This window comes from Idiotropiscis lumnitzeri, chromosome 10 (genome assembly GCF_059441095.1).
Source record: "Idiotropiscis lumnitzeri isolate Australia: NSW breed Sydney's pygmy pipehorse chromosome 10, RoL_Ilum_1.0, whole genome shotgun sequence".
NCBI lineage: Eukaryota > Metazoa > Chordata > Actinopteri > Syngnathiformes > Syngnathidae > Idiotropiscis > Idiotropiscis lumnitzeri.
In genome coordinates this window covers 18418120-18431655 of record NC_142400.1, presented here as the reverse complement: position 1 = coordinate 18431655, position 13536 = coordinate 18418120, and the positions used below count along the sequence as shown (strand labels likewise).

At 40.2% G+C, this 13536-nt stretch overlaps 1 protein-coding gene across 5 annotated transcripts in view; it reads right to left on the bottom strand.

Annotated features, from left to right (window-relative positions):
- plecb (plectin b) overlaps nt 1-13536 on the bottom strand; it is a 115750-nt gene that overhangs the window by 53784 nt on the left and 48430 nt on the right. For 2 of the 5 annotated variants that reach the window (XM_088305783.1, XM_088305775.1), the window contains exon 1: nt 5591-8756. The exons of the other annotated variants lie outside the window; for them this stretch is intronic. In XM_088305783.1, coding sequence (XP_088161909.1) covers nt 5591-8741 — 3151 coding nt within the window. In that variant the 5' untranslated portion in view covers nt 8742-8756. Of the gene's footprint in view, nt 1-5590; nt 8757-13536 lie in introns of those variants that run through there. 5 annotated transcript variants of the gene reach the window in all.

Here is a 13536-nt window from a genome sequence, read left to right as displayed (position 1 = left end):
GCTCTTCTGTGGCCAGGGGAGGAGGGACGACCCCAAGCCTGGGGAAAAGGGCAGGGGCGAGGGGCTAAGAGGGCTGGATGTTCAGGCAGAAAGGCTTGGTGCTGACTGGGCGCTATTAATATCTAACACAGCCAGATGATCACATAGTGTCACAGTTAGAAACTGATGGAAGCACTCTGGCGGGACATTTGGCAAATTTGCCCCTGGAGACGCAAACACCATCAGATGGCTCCCCATAATGATGATAAAAGACATTAATCCCATGAAAACACAATTAGACAAGCATTTGTCCCTGGCTAGCTTTATTCACAGCAGGCACACACAGTTTGTTTAATGCTACAATGTACATTTGTGAACAGTACCAGTCCCAAAATTCTGGATCAAAAAATAAATGTGGCAATGTAACAATGTCATGTTTCCAGGTATGAATGGAAATTGCCGTTTCAGATCACAAATGAATGGCGCAGACAACCAATTCCAATTTAAACTCTCTCACTCATGGTCTTCACTGCAAAATAGTTCAGCATCCCCTCAGCGCTTCTGGTGTAAATCCCATATTCCTTCTGGGATCACCGCAATGCACACACAAGGTCTAAATATAGTTTGCTTTGTTAAATGCACAAGACATGATGAATTACAGGGCTGTCAACATGTCGCATTTCTCTGCAATGTTAAAAGCAATTCAAACATGTGTCTTGGTACCAGACTAGAAATGTAGTTACTTTGCATGATGTCTATTGTGCAAACAAGGTATTTACATGGACAAACCATGTGGGGGCTTTGCAAGGGAATGTGGGAAATGTATCTCCTGAGCCTCCCTTTTTGCCTTTACAGAGGCCTCATGCACATAGCATACATGCTAAATTACATAACTGTAATGTATTTTAAGGATGTGTCCATATGGAACTACTATGTTCCCATTGACACGCATTGTCAAAGGGGAAAGAGACAAGCACTCAACAGATGGCATAAGAACATAAGAATCTTAATGTAAAATAAAAAAGTCTTATTTTAACATGCACAAAACGGAATCCCCCTTTGACGTTACCCTGAGACATGACTAATGTCATAAGTATTTTTCACTGAGCCTGCAATTATTTCCACATGTTATTGATCTCCATTTCCTGGATTTTGCTGAAACTGACTTTACAGTTCTATTGCTGAAGCAAAGTTGTCTCTGCTCACGGGCACCACAGCAACTGACAGAAAGCAGGCAGGCACTATTTATTTATTTGTTAGTCTCTATCAGGACTCAAACCACAACTCACTGGCTCCAAAGCTTGAATTCTTCCAAATAAGCTACTGCAGCCCCAAAAGTCAGTTTCTCAGGGGCAACCCAGCCATAGACAGTAAGCAGAGGAGCCCTTTTAATTTATTTTTATCTGCAATGGGACTCAAATGTATACTCTGGTTCCAAAGCCCTTTCAGATGAGCTGCTGCAAAGCCAATGACGTTTAAATACTGTGAGAAGCGCAGCACTGACCCTTGAAAAGGTTGTAAAAAGGGTCTTTCTAACTCGAGGTTCCACTTCTTGGCTACTGAATAATGCAAATGACTACCAGTTTGATCTTACACACTTCTGAAACAAGACATTTGCTCAAATTAACTTTATGTATTACTAGGAAATAGACAACTGTAAATGGGCAACATTATATAAATATCTGCCAGTGTTCATTTGGAAATGATCACTTGTACAACAATCTTACATTCTTAGTGATCTACGTGTCCCTTCTCTGGTGAGCTATTTCTAGAATAGACCTGCGGACTACAAATGTCATCCTTGAGTGCTACCTTGTGCCCACAGGCACCACGGTGGTGACCCCTGCATTGGAGTAACTATTATATGTATATACACATATATCGTATATATCAATTAAAACAATTTAGTACCGTACATTTAAAGTCGGACATGTTATTGGCCATTAGCTTTTGTCATGATGATGCTGAATAAATCAATATATAAGTCTTCTTCTTCTTCTTTTATTATTATTATTAATATTATTATCATCATTATTATTATTATTATTATTATTATGTTTGAATCAAGTTAGTGTCAGACATAAATTTCCCAGACAACTCAAAAATTGTACAGCTCAAAATAATGGCACTTTCAAAATAATTTATAATGATTACATTGTTCAACAGCAGTTTTGAATGAGAGCTATGTCCCTAAACATATTTCTAATTAAGAAAAAATATATATACTTTTTTGTAGGACATCAGGTTTTTGAGATATTTTGAGTTGAGGGCAGCATTGTTGAAGACTGTACAGCGCGTGCGCCTCACAGTACAGAAATGCAGGGTTCGATTCCGGCTCCGGCCTTCCAATTTGGCATGATGATTAATGAGATGACGAGCTCAATGTGGCTCTTTGATGACGAAAACATGACGCGACGTACATTAATTTTCGGTGACGAGACAAGACAAAACGAAGTTGTTAGCGTGTGGTCTGTCAGACGTTCAAAATTGATGACATCCCTTCCCATTGTACTTGTAATCTTTTATCTGTTTGCAACGTATAAACCTTAGTAGTCAATCAGAAAGTCTTTGCTAATGGGTGGAAACATTGTATGCCTTTTTTAAACAAAAACGGACTAAAACCTTTTTGAGTATTCGTCGACTAAAACTAGACAAAAACTATCATGGATAGGTATGACTAAACGTGGCAAAAACTAAAAAGCATTTTTGTCCAAAAGACTAAAACAAAGAGTACATATAAAATGCTTGGCAAAAAAAACACAGCTCCGGTTTCACCCCACATTCCAAACACATGTGTGGTTGGTTGATTGGATGCTATAAATTGTCCGTGGGTGTGTTAGTGACCGCGAGTCATTGTTTGTCTTTGTCTGCCATGCGATTGGCTGGCAACGAGTTCAGGTTAATCCCCGCCTATTGCCCGAAGACGGCCCGGATAGGCTCCAGCACACCCTTGTGATAATAAGTGGCTCAGATAATGGATGGCTGGATGGATTCTTTAAAGTTTGACCTATAAAAGCTTGTGCAATACATATTTTGCCATTTCACTAAAACCTACCTGTTGCTGAACCTCACCTTTAATTCCTAAATAGATCACTTTATCATAGATGCCTCTCTTGTATAATAATAATAATAATAACAACAATAATAGTAATTATTATTATTATTAATATGTTTATTATATATTATTTATTATTATCCGTATAACATTATTATTATTATTATTATTGTTATTATTATTATTATTATGAAAACCAAAACAAGGGTAGATTCAGAATCAGGACAAAAAAATTCTAGAAATATTTAATTGCTTCCTGATTAATTAATAATTGTAAAAAAAGAAAATCAATGCTAATCAGAATTTCAAACACTGGTGTTTTCATGTAAGGCACAAATCTTTACAAGCTACACACTTACATTAGAAGCCCGAGAAAGTTTTGTGCAGTTTTGCATTTTTGTGATTTTTTTTTTATTTAAACCCTTTAATTTGTGACTAGTGAGCATTTCTCACATGACTAATATGGTGCATTACCACGACGAAAGGCACTGAGCTGAAACATAGTGTAGTTGTTCATTTAAGCGGTTACACAAGTACGCACTGGGCAACGGTTCACTTGAGAACAAGGAGGACCTCAGTGGCACGTCCGTATTGTCTTCAAGTCCAATTGTCACTTGTGCCATGCGTGGGCAGAGTTGAAACACTTTCTCAAAGCATGTCTACTGGATTCCAATGTGGAATGTGCAAAATCTTAGGGCAGCACTCACCATTCAATGCATGTTCTTTGCACAGCTACAAACAGAACATTGTACACACACCCACACACACCCCCACACCCTCACCCACACACACGCACACACACTCACTTTTTTGATAATACATGCATGGCATGTGACTCAAAAGTAATTTTAGAATAATAAAATTAAACATACTGCAGGTAAGTACTCTTGTTGTATCATTATATGAAGGCAGGCATGTAAAAGACCAAGCACAAATAATCATAGTACTAAAAATAGCTTCAATGACAACCTGTGTGTAAGACTCAACTGAGGTCAAATTAGAAGGACACAGCTAGCCGAGCACCACCTGTCTAAACTTGTTGACATTAGCAGTCAAAGACAACAATGGTTGTGAATGGACAGCAGATGTCAGCAGTGGGACACCAAAAACTGATGAATAGACTTAACTGATTGAAACTCTTGAGCCTTATTTCACCCCTTCACATGTAAAATGCTCCACTACAAAAACCACAAAAGACAAAGAATTTCAAACGCAATCATCAAAAGTATGAAGAGTCTTTGAACTGTGTTGGATTAGTAGGCGGTGTTGGCTTTATGGTAAATTTGCATGAACTGTATTGATATTTTGCTGTGACTAGTTACATTTTGACCACAGATTCAATCATGTCTGCTAATTAGACACAGATCTTGTGTCATGTGTTGAACTAAACAAATACTACAGGCGAGCTATGAGCGAGCTGTTCCCTCACTCTTTGCCGATTACTCACACCCACACCAGACAACGCCCATGTGAAGCACTTCTTACACCCTGTCACGTGAGCAGCACTATTACATACACTTCACTTTTCGTCTGCATATAATCGGAGTCACAAGGACCCACTTCAGTGCCAATACTCAAGTTTGACCCAGCTGTTAAGCATAAAACCAGTTGGGTAACTATTTTCATGAATTGGAAAAAAGGAGGCAACCTCACAGAGCTCTTATCACATTGCATGCATACTTCCCAAATCCTACACATGGTATTGCATAATGGAATGTCAGCAAATCTCTCTCGAATACAAATCAGCTTGACAGGACAACCAAGACACAGCCACAGCACACTTTAGTGTCATGAAAACATCTTAACAGTGAGGAAGTATTATTGCCAGTAAAAGGATGAGAAAGGCTCCCAAATGTACCACACCTCCTTCACTTTAATCAGGCCAAGTATCTCTGCAGGGACCAGGCAAAGCCAAATATTAGCAAACAGCCCCACCTTACTGGAGTGACCTCAGGTCTGTATCATCTCATTTGGCAAAAATGTAAAGAGTGGCCCTAGAGAGAATGACTTTCACTCTACTCATCTGCAGCTCAGTTTATTATGGTGCAGAACCAAAATTCCCCACCCACAATGTACGTATGGGTTGCGTTTGTTTAATCAACTGCACATGCTGCATAGGGGAAACTCAGGGAATCTTTAGATATATACTCAATTTGATCTTTTATGAAAACTATATTTTAAGCGTTGATGTATGTACAGAAATGAATCACTTGTGTGATAACTGACAGTGACGAGAAAACACCCCTGGTATGTTTTAACAGCCTAATGTTTAAACTCTCATAACACAGATAATTAAATCCCATGCATACCTCAATGAATTTTTTACACTGTCTATTCATAAAAGTGACACCTACTTGGGCTTACTCAAAAAAGGTAGCACCTTGTATTATCCATTGCCTTAATCCATTTTAAAATGAAACGAAGAACATTGCATTTTCTTTGTATTCTCAGAGTAATCATTGGAGCATGGTGTGACTTTTAATCCACTTCAAAACAATGTGCAAGACAAAGTGCAATAGAGAAAGATACAGGAAGTAGCATAATTGGTTCACAAACCTTCTATGAAGTTAGGCCATGTCTTGTCCTCTGGCTCCTCCAGCGAGTGGTCCCAGTCTGCCTCAGGTGAAGCTCCATGCACCTTGGCAGGCGGCGCCCCTGACAGAAGTGCCCTCTCTGTGGCAATCTCTTCCAAAACATCCAAGTCCAACTCATCTTCTTCGTCTGCCTCCGGTTGCACAGTTTGTGGACTTGTCTGCTCCCCAGTTGCCTGAGGACTAACAAGCTGCTTCACCTCAACTATTTCTTCAACCACTACAATTTTCCTCTTCATGTTGTCCTCGTCTGTTTCCGAGGTTTCAGACGAAAAGGTGTCCCCCAGGTGAGGCCGGGCGCTTATGGGTGCTGCAGTGGCAGAGGGTGTGTCCTCTTGCAAGTCCTTCTTCTTCTCTTCCTTCTGCTTTAAGGCCACCGACACAGAGAGCTTTTTTGCTGTGTCGCGCTCTGCTGCCGGAGTGGCTGAATGTTGTGCAACTATGGGAGGCTCCTCTTGCTTGACAAGGGGGTTGGCCCGTGCCTGAGCTACAGCTGCCTCGGCTGTTACCACTGGCTCTGCTGACGCTAATTCTCTGGCTTTGGGTGCTTCCCTAACAGAAGAGGATGTTTTTGCTTTCGGAACCTCCTGCTTAGTTTTTTCTGCAAAGAGAAGTTCTGGCTCCACCTCCCCTTTGTCTGCTGGGGCCCGCGAGAGCGCAGCTGCTGCCTGTCTGGTTTCCTCACTGCACATTCTTTCAGGAGTCGTTTTTGGAGAAACATCATGTTTTTTCAGTTCAGAGGTCACACCAGGGCTGTCTTTAACTGTGTCCTCAGGCAAAGGTGTCATTTCAGTGGATGGCAGTGTTTCTGCTTCCAGCTTTACGGTTGAAGTCACTGAATTCTCAACCAGTTGTTTCCTATCCAACCTTTTCAACAAATTTGCCTGTTTTTTGTCAGGGTGGGCAAGTTCTTGTAATGGCTCTGCCACTGTTTGCAATTTAGCAGCACTGATTTCCCCACATTTCTGAGACTTCATGTCAGGCTGTTGTGTAACTTCTGTATGAACCACTGGGGGCACTGCAGCATTCTGGCCAAATGGCAAGGGTGACTCTTCAGAAATAGCCTTTGTTTGTTTGGAGGTGTTCCCCACTGGTATCACTGCCATTTGTTTAGAGACATCAATTGCTTGCTCCCTATCATTATTTAATTTTGGCTCAGCCTTATTTGTTTGCATAGAACGTGGTCCCTCGGCAATTGTGCTTGTTTCAAGGGTTTGGTCTTTGTCATGGGCTTTGTCATTCACATTTTTATCTTCAACCTTTGTCTCAGGTGTAGCCTCACTACTGTTGGTTTTCTCTGCTTGGGATTTCTTTTTCTTTCGCTTGGATTTAGAGCTCCCCGCAATCACTTGTTTGTGTTCAATAGCCAGTTCAGTGGGCACAGTAGTTTGATTGAGCCCAGGAGAAGTCCCTGTTTCCAAAGGCATAGAGACTTGTGCAGGAGTTTTACATGCTTCTTCAGGTGGCGATGTGTCTTCTTTTTTGTCACCATGACTTGCATTTACCTCACTTTTCTTCACTTTCGGTGCAGTTTTGTCTTTGACTGGTTTTGCCTTCTCAGCACTAACCATCATCGTTGTAGTAGGCCTAACTTCAGTTATTGAGGACTCCCCTGCTGTATTCTCAATAATTTCTTGATTTTGAGACTTTTCTGTGAGAGCCCCTGGGGTCACAGAGACAATGATATGCTGAGTTTCTTTAATTGTACTATTTTCTACAGATATAACTGGTTGAGATCTGTTTTTCTCTTGAATGATGGCCACGTTTGATGTTATTTTGGCCATTTTGTGAATCACTTTGGATTCAACTTCCTTTTTTGAAGTATATCTGGCTGGTTCATTTTTAGTAATTTCTTCTTTCACCTCTTTGCCCTCTGCGTCTTTAATTGAAGGTTTTATAACAGGAATATCAGTGCTTTTTATGAGCTTGGATGTTTCCTGAGAAGCTGGTTTAACCATTTTATTCTTCTTCTTCTCACCTGCTGTTTCAACTGTGGCAAGTTTTGCTTCAATATTAACCTTCATTTTTTCTTCTGTCACTGAAGTACTACTTCCCTGGGCAGAAAACTGAGAGGTCAAAGCATTTACCTCATCAGCTGGTACAGCAGTGGCCTTCATGTAAGATTTAACCTGTGCAGCAGCCTCCTTGTGGACTGCCCTTTTGATCTCTGTTTCAGGTGGCACTGAACTAGTTGAATTGTTGGTAGTCATTTTATAGGCATTTGCATCCTCAATTTTCAGCTTGTCTGTGTTTGCTTTAGGACTAGAGGGCCCACGTTTAATCCCTGGAGTTGCAGCATTTGTAGCCTCAGCACCATGGCCTACAGGAAGCAGTGGGGCTGCTTTGGAGGATCCTGCAGTCTGAGAGGGCTTTGGGACATCATTTTTCCAAGGTGTTTTTGAAGTAGAGAACAAATTCAATTGTTTCTCCATTTGAACATCAGATACTTTGGTCCCCTGTGATGTTGCCTTTTCATTGCTCACATCAGACTGCTGATGTGAGTGGTCCATCAACATTGGTTCACCCCGAGAGCTGTTCCCCTTTGTAAATAACAAATGAGACTGCTCAGCCATTTGTTTAGGCCGAACAGTTTGTGGAGACAGTGGACGGCCTCTGAATCTGGGGGTCCTGTCAGAGTAGCCCTCTTTTTCTTTGGGACCCATGATCCGATGGCGGTAGCTTTGACGTTCTGCCATTGCTTCTTGGCTTTCAGCCTCACCCCTAAGCCCCGGTTTGGGCACATAAGATGTAGGACCTTCAACAGATTGGACCCTTGCAGCTCGTTGAGCCATGGCGAGAGAGGATGTTGATTTCTTAAACCTCTGCAAGGAGGCAGGGACAATTTCAAGCGGCAGGCGGAGGTAGTCACGCAGGTAAACAATACCCTCATTCGTAAGGTACCAGTAGAAATGTCTCCATGCAAATGTTTCCTTCACAAAGCCTTTGGATTTAAGTGATCCCATAGCACGGATTACTTTTAGGTTGCACACTCCTTGAACCTCAGGATGCTTGGTCTGAGGTCGCTTGTCCTTTTTGGCCACCATGACACCATCTCGAAAGAGAACCTCGTAGATTGCCCTCAGGTCCCGCAGGGGCATGAGCATTCCCGCAACCATTTTGATTTATATCTACACTATCTCAAAAAAGAAAAAAATAAGACTCAACAGACCACACAGGTCTTACTGTGGGGAAAAAAAGTCCACTAGCAAAAGATGTGCTTCAATTCAATCAGATGGAAATGAAAGAGAAAAAAGTCTGTGTAATACACCCCCTTACTTTCTCACGCTTGTGTTCTCGTTGATCCTTCTGGTTTTGTTGAAGAAAAAAAAAATAATCCGTTCAATTGTCATTCAAAAAAAATTCAAATTATGTCGCCTCACAGCATAAAGATTTGCTCCCTTCTGCTGGGATGGCAATGACAGAATGGAAGAGAGAGAGTGCATGTGAGTGTGTGGAAGAGAAAGAGTGAAGCACACTTAGTTGGGCTCCTCCTACCTTCCTTCTCAATTCCTTATGGAAAAAAAGACGCACGGAAAAAAGTTCTCAGTTGAGTAAATATAGCAGCAACAAAGAAAAAGAAAACTGCAATAAACGGATAAACAATAAGAATGAGCAAAGTCAAATGAATAAAGCAACACACCAATGAAGTTTGTCTGAGCACATGTTCTTTGGCTCTGTGACTTCCACAGAAACGCCCACTCACGCACAAAAGTACACACCTCCTGTAAAGTCCACACAGAAATACACGCTCACCACATACACATACACACACGTGCACACACACACTTTTAAACTAACACCGTTGCTGGCTGACACACGCCCTTGTGTGTGTCACACACACCAGCTCAGTGAATGGGCTTTTCGAAACTCAGATACACGTTAGGGAAGCGAGAAGAACCAGATGGCATGTATCCGTCTGAGCCCGGAGCCACTCGTTATTCATGCATGTAGGTTACCAACAGCAAGGTGTCTAGTTTTACACATTTCCAGATCAGCTATCATTCTACATTGAAGGTGTAGCTTTCACAATCTTGGATCAGTGAAATAAAGACACACATTTACAACATGTTAAGGGACGAGCAATTATGAACTGTTTATATTGCACTTCTTGAATTTCAGTTTGCACAAAGACAAGGACAGAAATGATTGCTCTAATATTCATCTGTAGTATATTTCATCGACAAACTGCAAGTCTTTTTCACAGTTCATTAAAATGATGCAACTTGGCAATGCTTCTTAAAGGTTTATTGCTGGCTAACATTAGAACGCCATACTTCAAATGAGCTGATAACTCTTGCATAACTATAAAAAGAACTTTGCATTACAGTCAACCTTTTCAGCACTCACAGACATGATATCAGATTTCTATCCCGAGATCACTTCTCCCCTCTGCGCATCTGTCTCCCGTTCGTCTCTCTGTGTCAGAGAGAGTGACCTCTCATGGCCAGAGTCCATTTAAAAGCAAAGGTGAACTTTTCAAGGACTGCAAAAAAGCCCATCAATCTACTTCATGCAGTAGTGATGAACTCAGGAAAAGAACAGAATAGAGAGCAAGATGGCTGTATGAAACAGTTGCGCAATTTTACTGGGCAGCTATGAAAAGATGCATTCCTCCCGGGTGTTTGAAACCACAAACACTGTTACACATCCAGCCACTAGTGGAAAACTTTTTTCCCCCTTTTTGTTGTAATCGCATTTTCCATGGTAACAGTCAAATGAGCTAGTTGTAGAAGAGCCATGTGTGCTTTTTCAGAATAGCAGTGGAGCTGCAAGTTTCTAAACTGATGTTTTAAGACAGCTGGGCCAACATCAATGCCCTTTAGCCCGAAGATCACTTGCTACAATAAAGCCTAAACACATTTAGCAAACTGTTAAACTTGACCTTTTTTTGGTCATATAGCTTGTGTTTGATTACAGTCAGAAATGAAGTTTATGCTGCAGACAAAAATAAAATAGAAGTAGGTTTTACAAGATCATAATTTTGGGGCCGATCTCTCTCTCTCTCTCTCTCTCTCTCTCTCTCTCTATATATATATATATATATATATATATATATATATATATATATATATATATATATATATATATATATATATATATATATATATATACACATATATATATATATATAGAGAGAGAGATATATGTATATATATATTTTTTTCACAGATCTAATCAGAAGATGGAGCAATCTATTTCAACAACTTGTTTATTTCCTGCACAGCCAACCCCCGTCATTCGGGGGGATAGGAACCAGCCTGGCTCACAAATAGTTTTAATCAGTGTATAGTTGATGCCCATTGTAATGCATTGGAGGAAAATGTAATACCGCCCAAAAACACAACAACAATTTTAACAATAAATAATAAATACGCAGGAAATGGAGGGGAAGAATTGCACCCCCTTTCTCCATATATTTTTATTAAATATTGGAAAACAAATTGAAAGAAAAAAATTGTCAATGTGCAAATCCACAGTTGCTGAACCACAAGCATGTGGGCATCTACTGTTTATTCTGTGGATCCTCATAAGTTATAAACTTAATTGGTTACCCTAATAAGGGCAATTCTCATTCAGGTATTTATTTTTGTCTGTTTATTTAGTGATTCATTGGTTTATTTTGGCAAAACAAACTGAACCAGGGAAACTTGTCTGGTGTCACACTGTCATTTTAAAGATGACTTGTTCTGTTCGGTAATTTGCTGCACGTCTTTGAATCACTGTTATCATTTTTATGATTGCCTCCGTCACACGATCACAAGGGAGCAATCTTTTAGTCTAATAAACAGCAAACAACAACAATGATGCAAACAGTCAACAATGGCAGAAAAAGCACAGCGCAGATCTTTTCCACTATTCCTTGACAAACACACATACTAAATTTCACTTTATCTGCCATTCTAACTTTTTTACTTAATGTTAACCATTCCAATGATTATGTAAGGTTCGTAACAAAGATATAATGTTGCTTGCGTTTCTTGAGTGACTTTGATTGTAGGGCACAGACTTAGCTGCCACGCCACAACAGAAAAGAGGAGGGGCTCCTTCTCAGCCAGAAATGGAAAAAAAATAAATAAACAAATAGAATGCCCAAAGTGGACGGTGGTTTTGCTAAAACTTTGGCTAATGCTAAATACTATTGCTATTTTGGTTCAACTGCCGTAATATATACACTTACCAGCTACACTAACATTCTCACGCCACATTCTCCAAGCCTGCTCCTTTTTGGCTTGTATTGGAAGCTGGTTTTGTTGTAAAAGTCCCGCTGCCCAAAAATCGCAATGGCCGGCAGTTTTTCCACCCGCTACCTTCTATTTGCACCTATCTACGTAAACTGTATTGACTTCCTACGTAATCGCGATGCGAGAATATCTCAGTTCACGTACAGTCTGACCACAGTATGATCGTATTCTTGTTTAGCAAAAATTTAGTGCATGGACAACACACGTTCTTCAATGTTAGTTCAAACAGCATGGCAGCCTGCTCGTTGCATCTGTGATTGGCTGAATGTGCATAGCCGGAATTTCCAAGGCATTTCAGAGTGATGAAAGCTATTTTGACGTGTTTACAGCGACGTTCACCGTTCTAGATTGTAATTAAAGAGATGAAACAATTAAATAAATAAGGCACTTTTTTTTTTTACTTAAAGTGTTTTTCTGACTTTTTTTGGGGGGGTGAACGAGATTAATATCTTGCAAAATATCGGTCAATCCTATCCAGGTGATCAGAACATTGTAAAGTCTAAATAGAAGTAGAGTAGAAGACTCTTAAACAAGGTCTCTTTGTTGAATGACAGCGCACAAAGCCAGTTCATCGAGTCATGGTTGGATGAGCTGAGTGTGAAAGTACTTCACAGACCTGTAATGCCCCGACCTCAATAGCATCAATCACCTTTGGGCTGAACTAGAACAGAGATGACGAGTTAGCAGACCCTGCCTCCAATATTACATCAGTGATCACTGACCTCACAAATATTAACCTGAATGAAAATTATTGCACAGATACAGTCCAACAGCTTGGTGGGTGGTGGGTAGTCAAGCTCAAACTCTACATCTTTCATTTTTTTAACACTCTTAAATGTCAATAGTGAGGTGTTCCAAGATTTGTTCATTTTTCGTTTACGTAACAATGAGAGATAGTATTTTGTTTGCTCTGTACTGAAGATTGCTTAATATTTTTAACGAGCCTGACATTGTAAATTCCTTTACCGCAGGTCAACACTAGATTCCACCCCTTATTCAGCAGGAAAGAGGATGGCCAATGCCGGTATGTACCCTACCTTAAGTAAATATGTTTCAAAACATCCCTCGTGATTGTTGAGTTAATCATTCTTTCATAAACTGGGAGGTGGCAACTACAAACAAAGGGATTCTCAGGTACCTTGTACAGGGCGTATATTCGGCCTTGTGTTTTTGATCTACTAACTTTGAATGATTTAAAAAAAAAAAACATATACAAAACTGCTGCATGCACTAAATGCATCCATACTGAAATGCAGTTGCAAAAATATGCAAATAATCACTCTTAATTTTCCAATAGTTAAATAAAATTCTTGCTCTTTTGAGGACTTTTGCATAACCAGACACTGAGGCGCTCAGAGATGAATATCCTCGTTCACAAAGTAGCTACTAAACATCCCAGTAAATTTCAGGACTAGGAGTCTTGAGCCATTCAAATAGAAAATGTTTGCATCTACAAATGAGCAACCTCCTGATGAATGTTAATAACACAAGGATTCTGGCTTTCAGGTTGCAAATCTAATAGAATGTTTCAGACCTCCATAAGTCTTGGAATAGACCTGTCATGACCAATACTGTTGGCTGGTGACTGGCTAGATTTGTGCAACACAAGTAGCCTCCATTTTGATGTCAGTTCCAAGTAAAGATCAGCAAAGATCAGCAAACCCCTTTC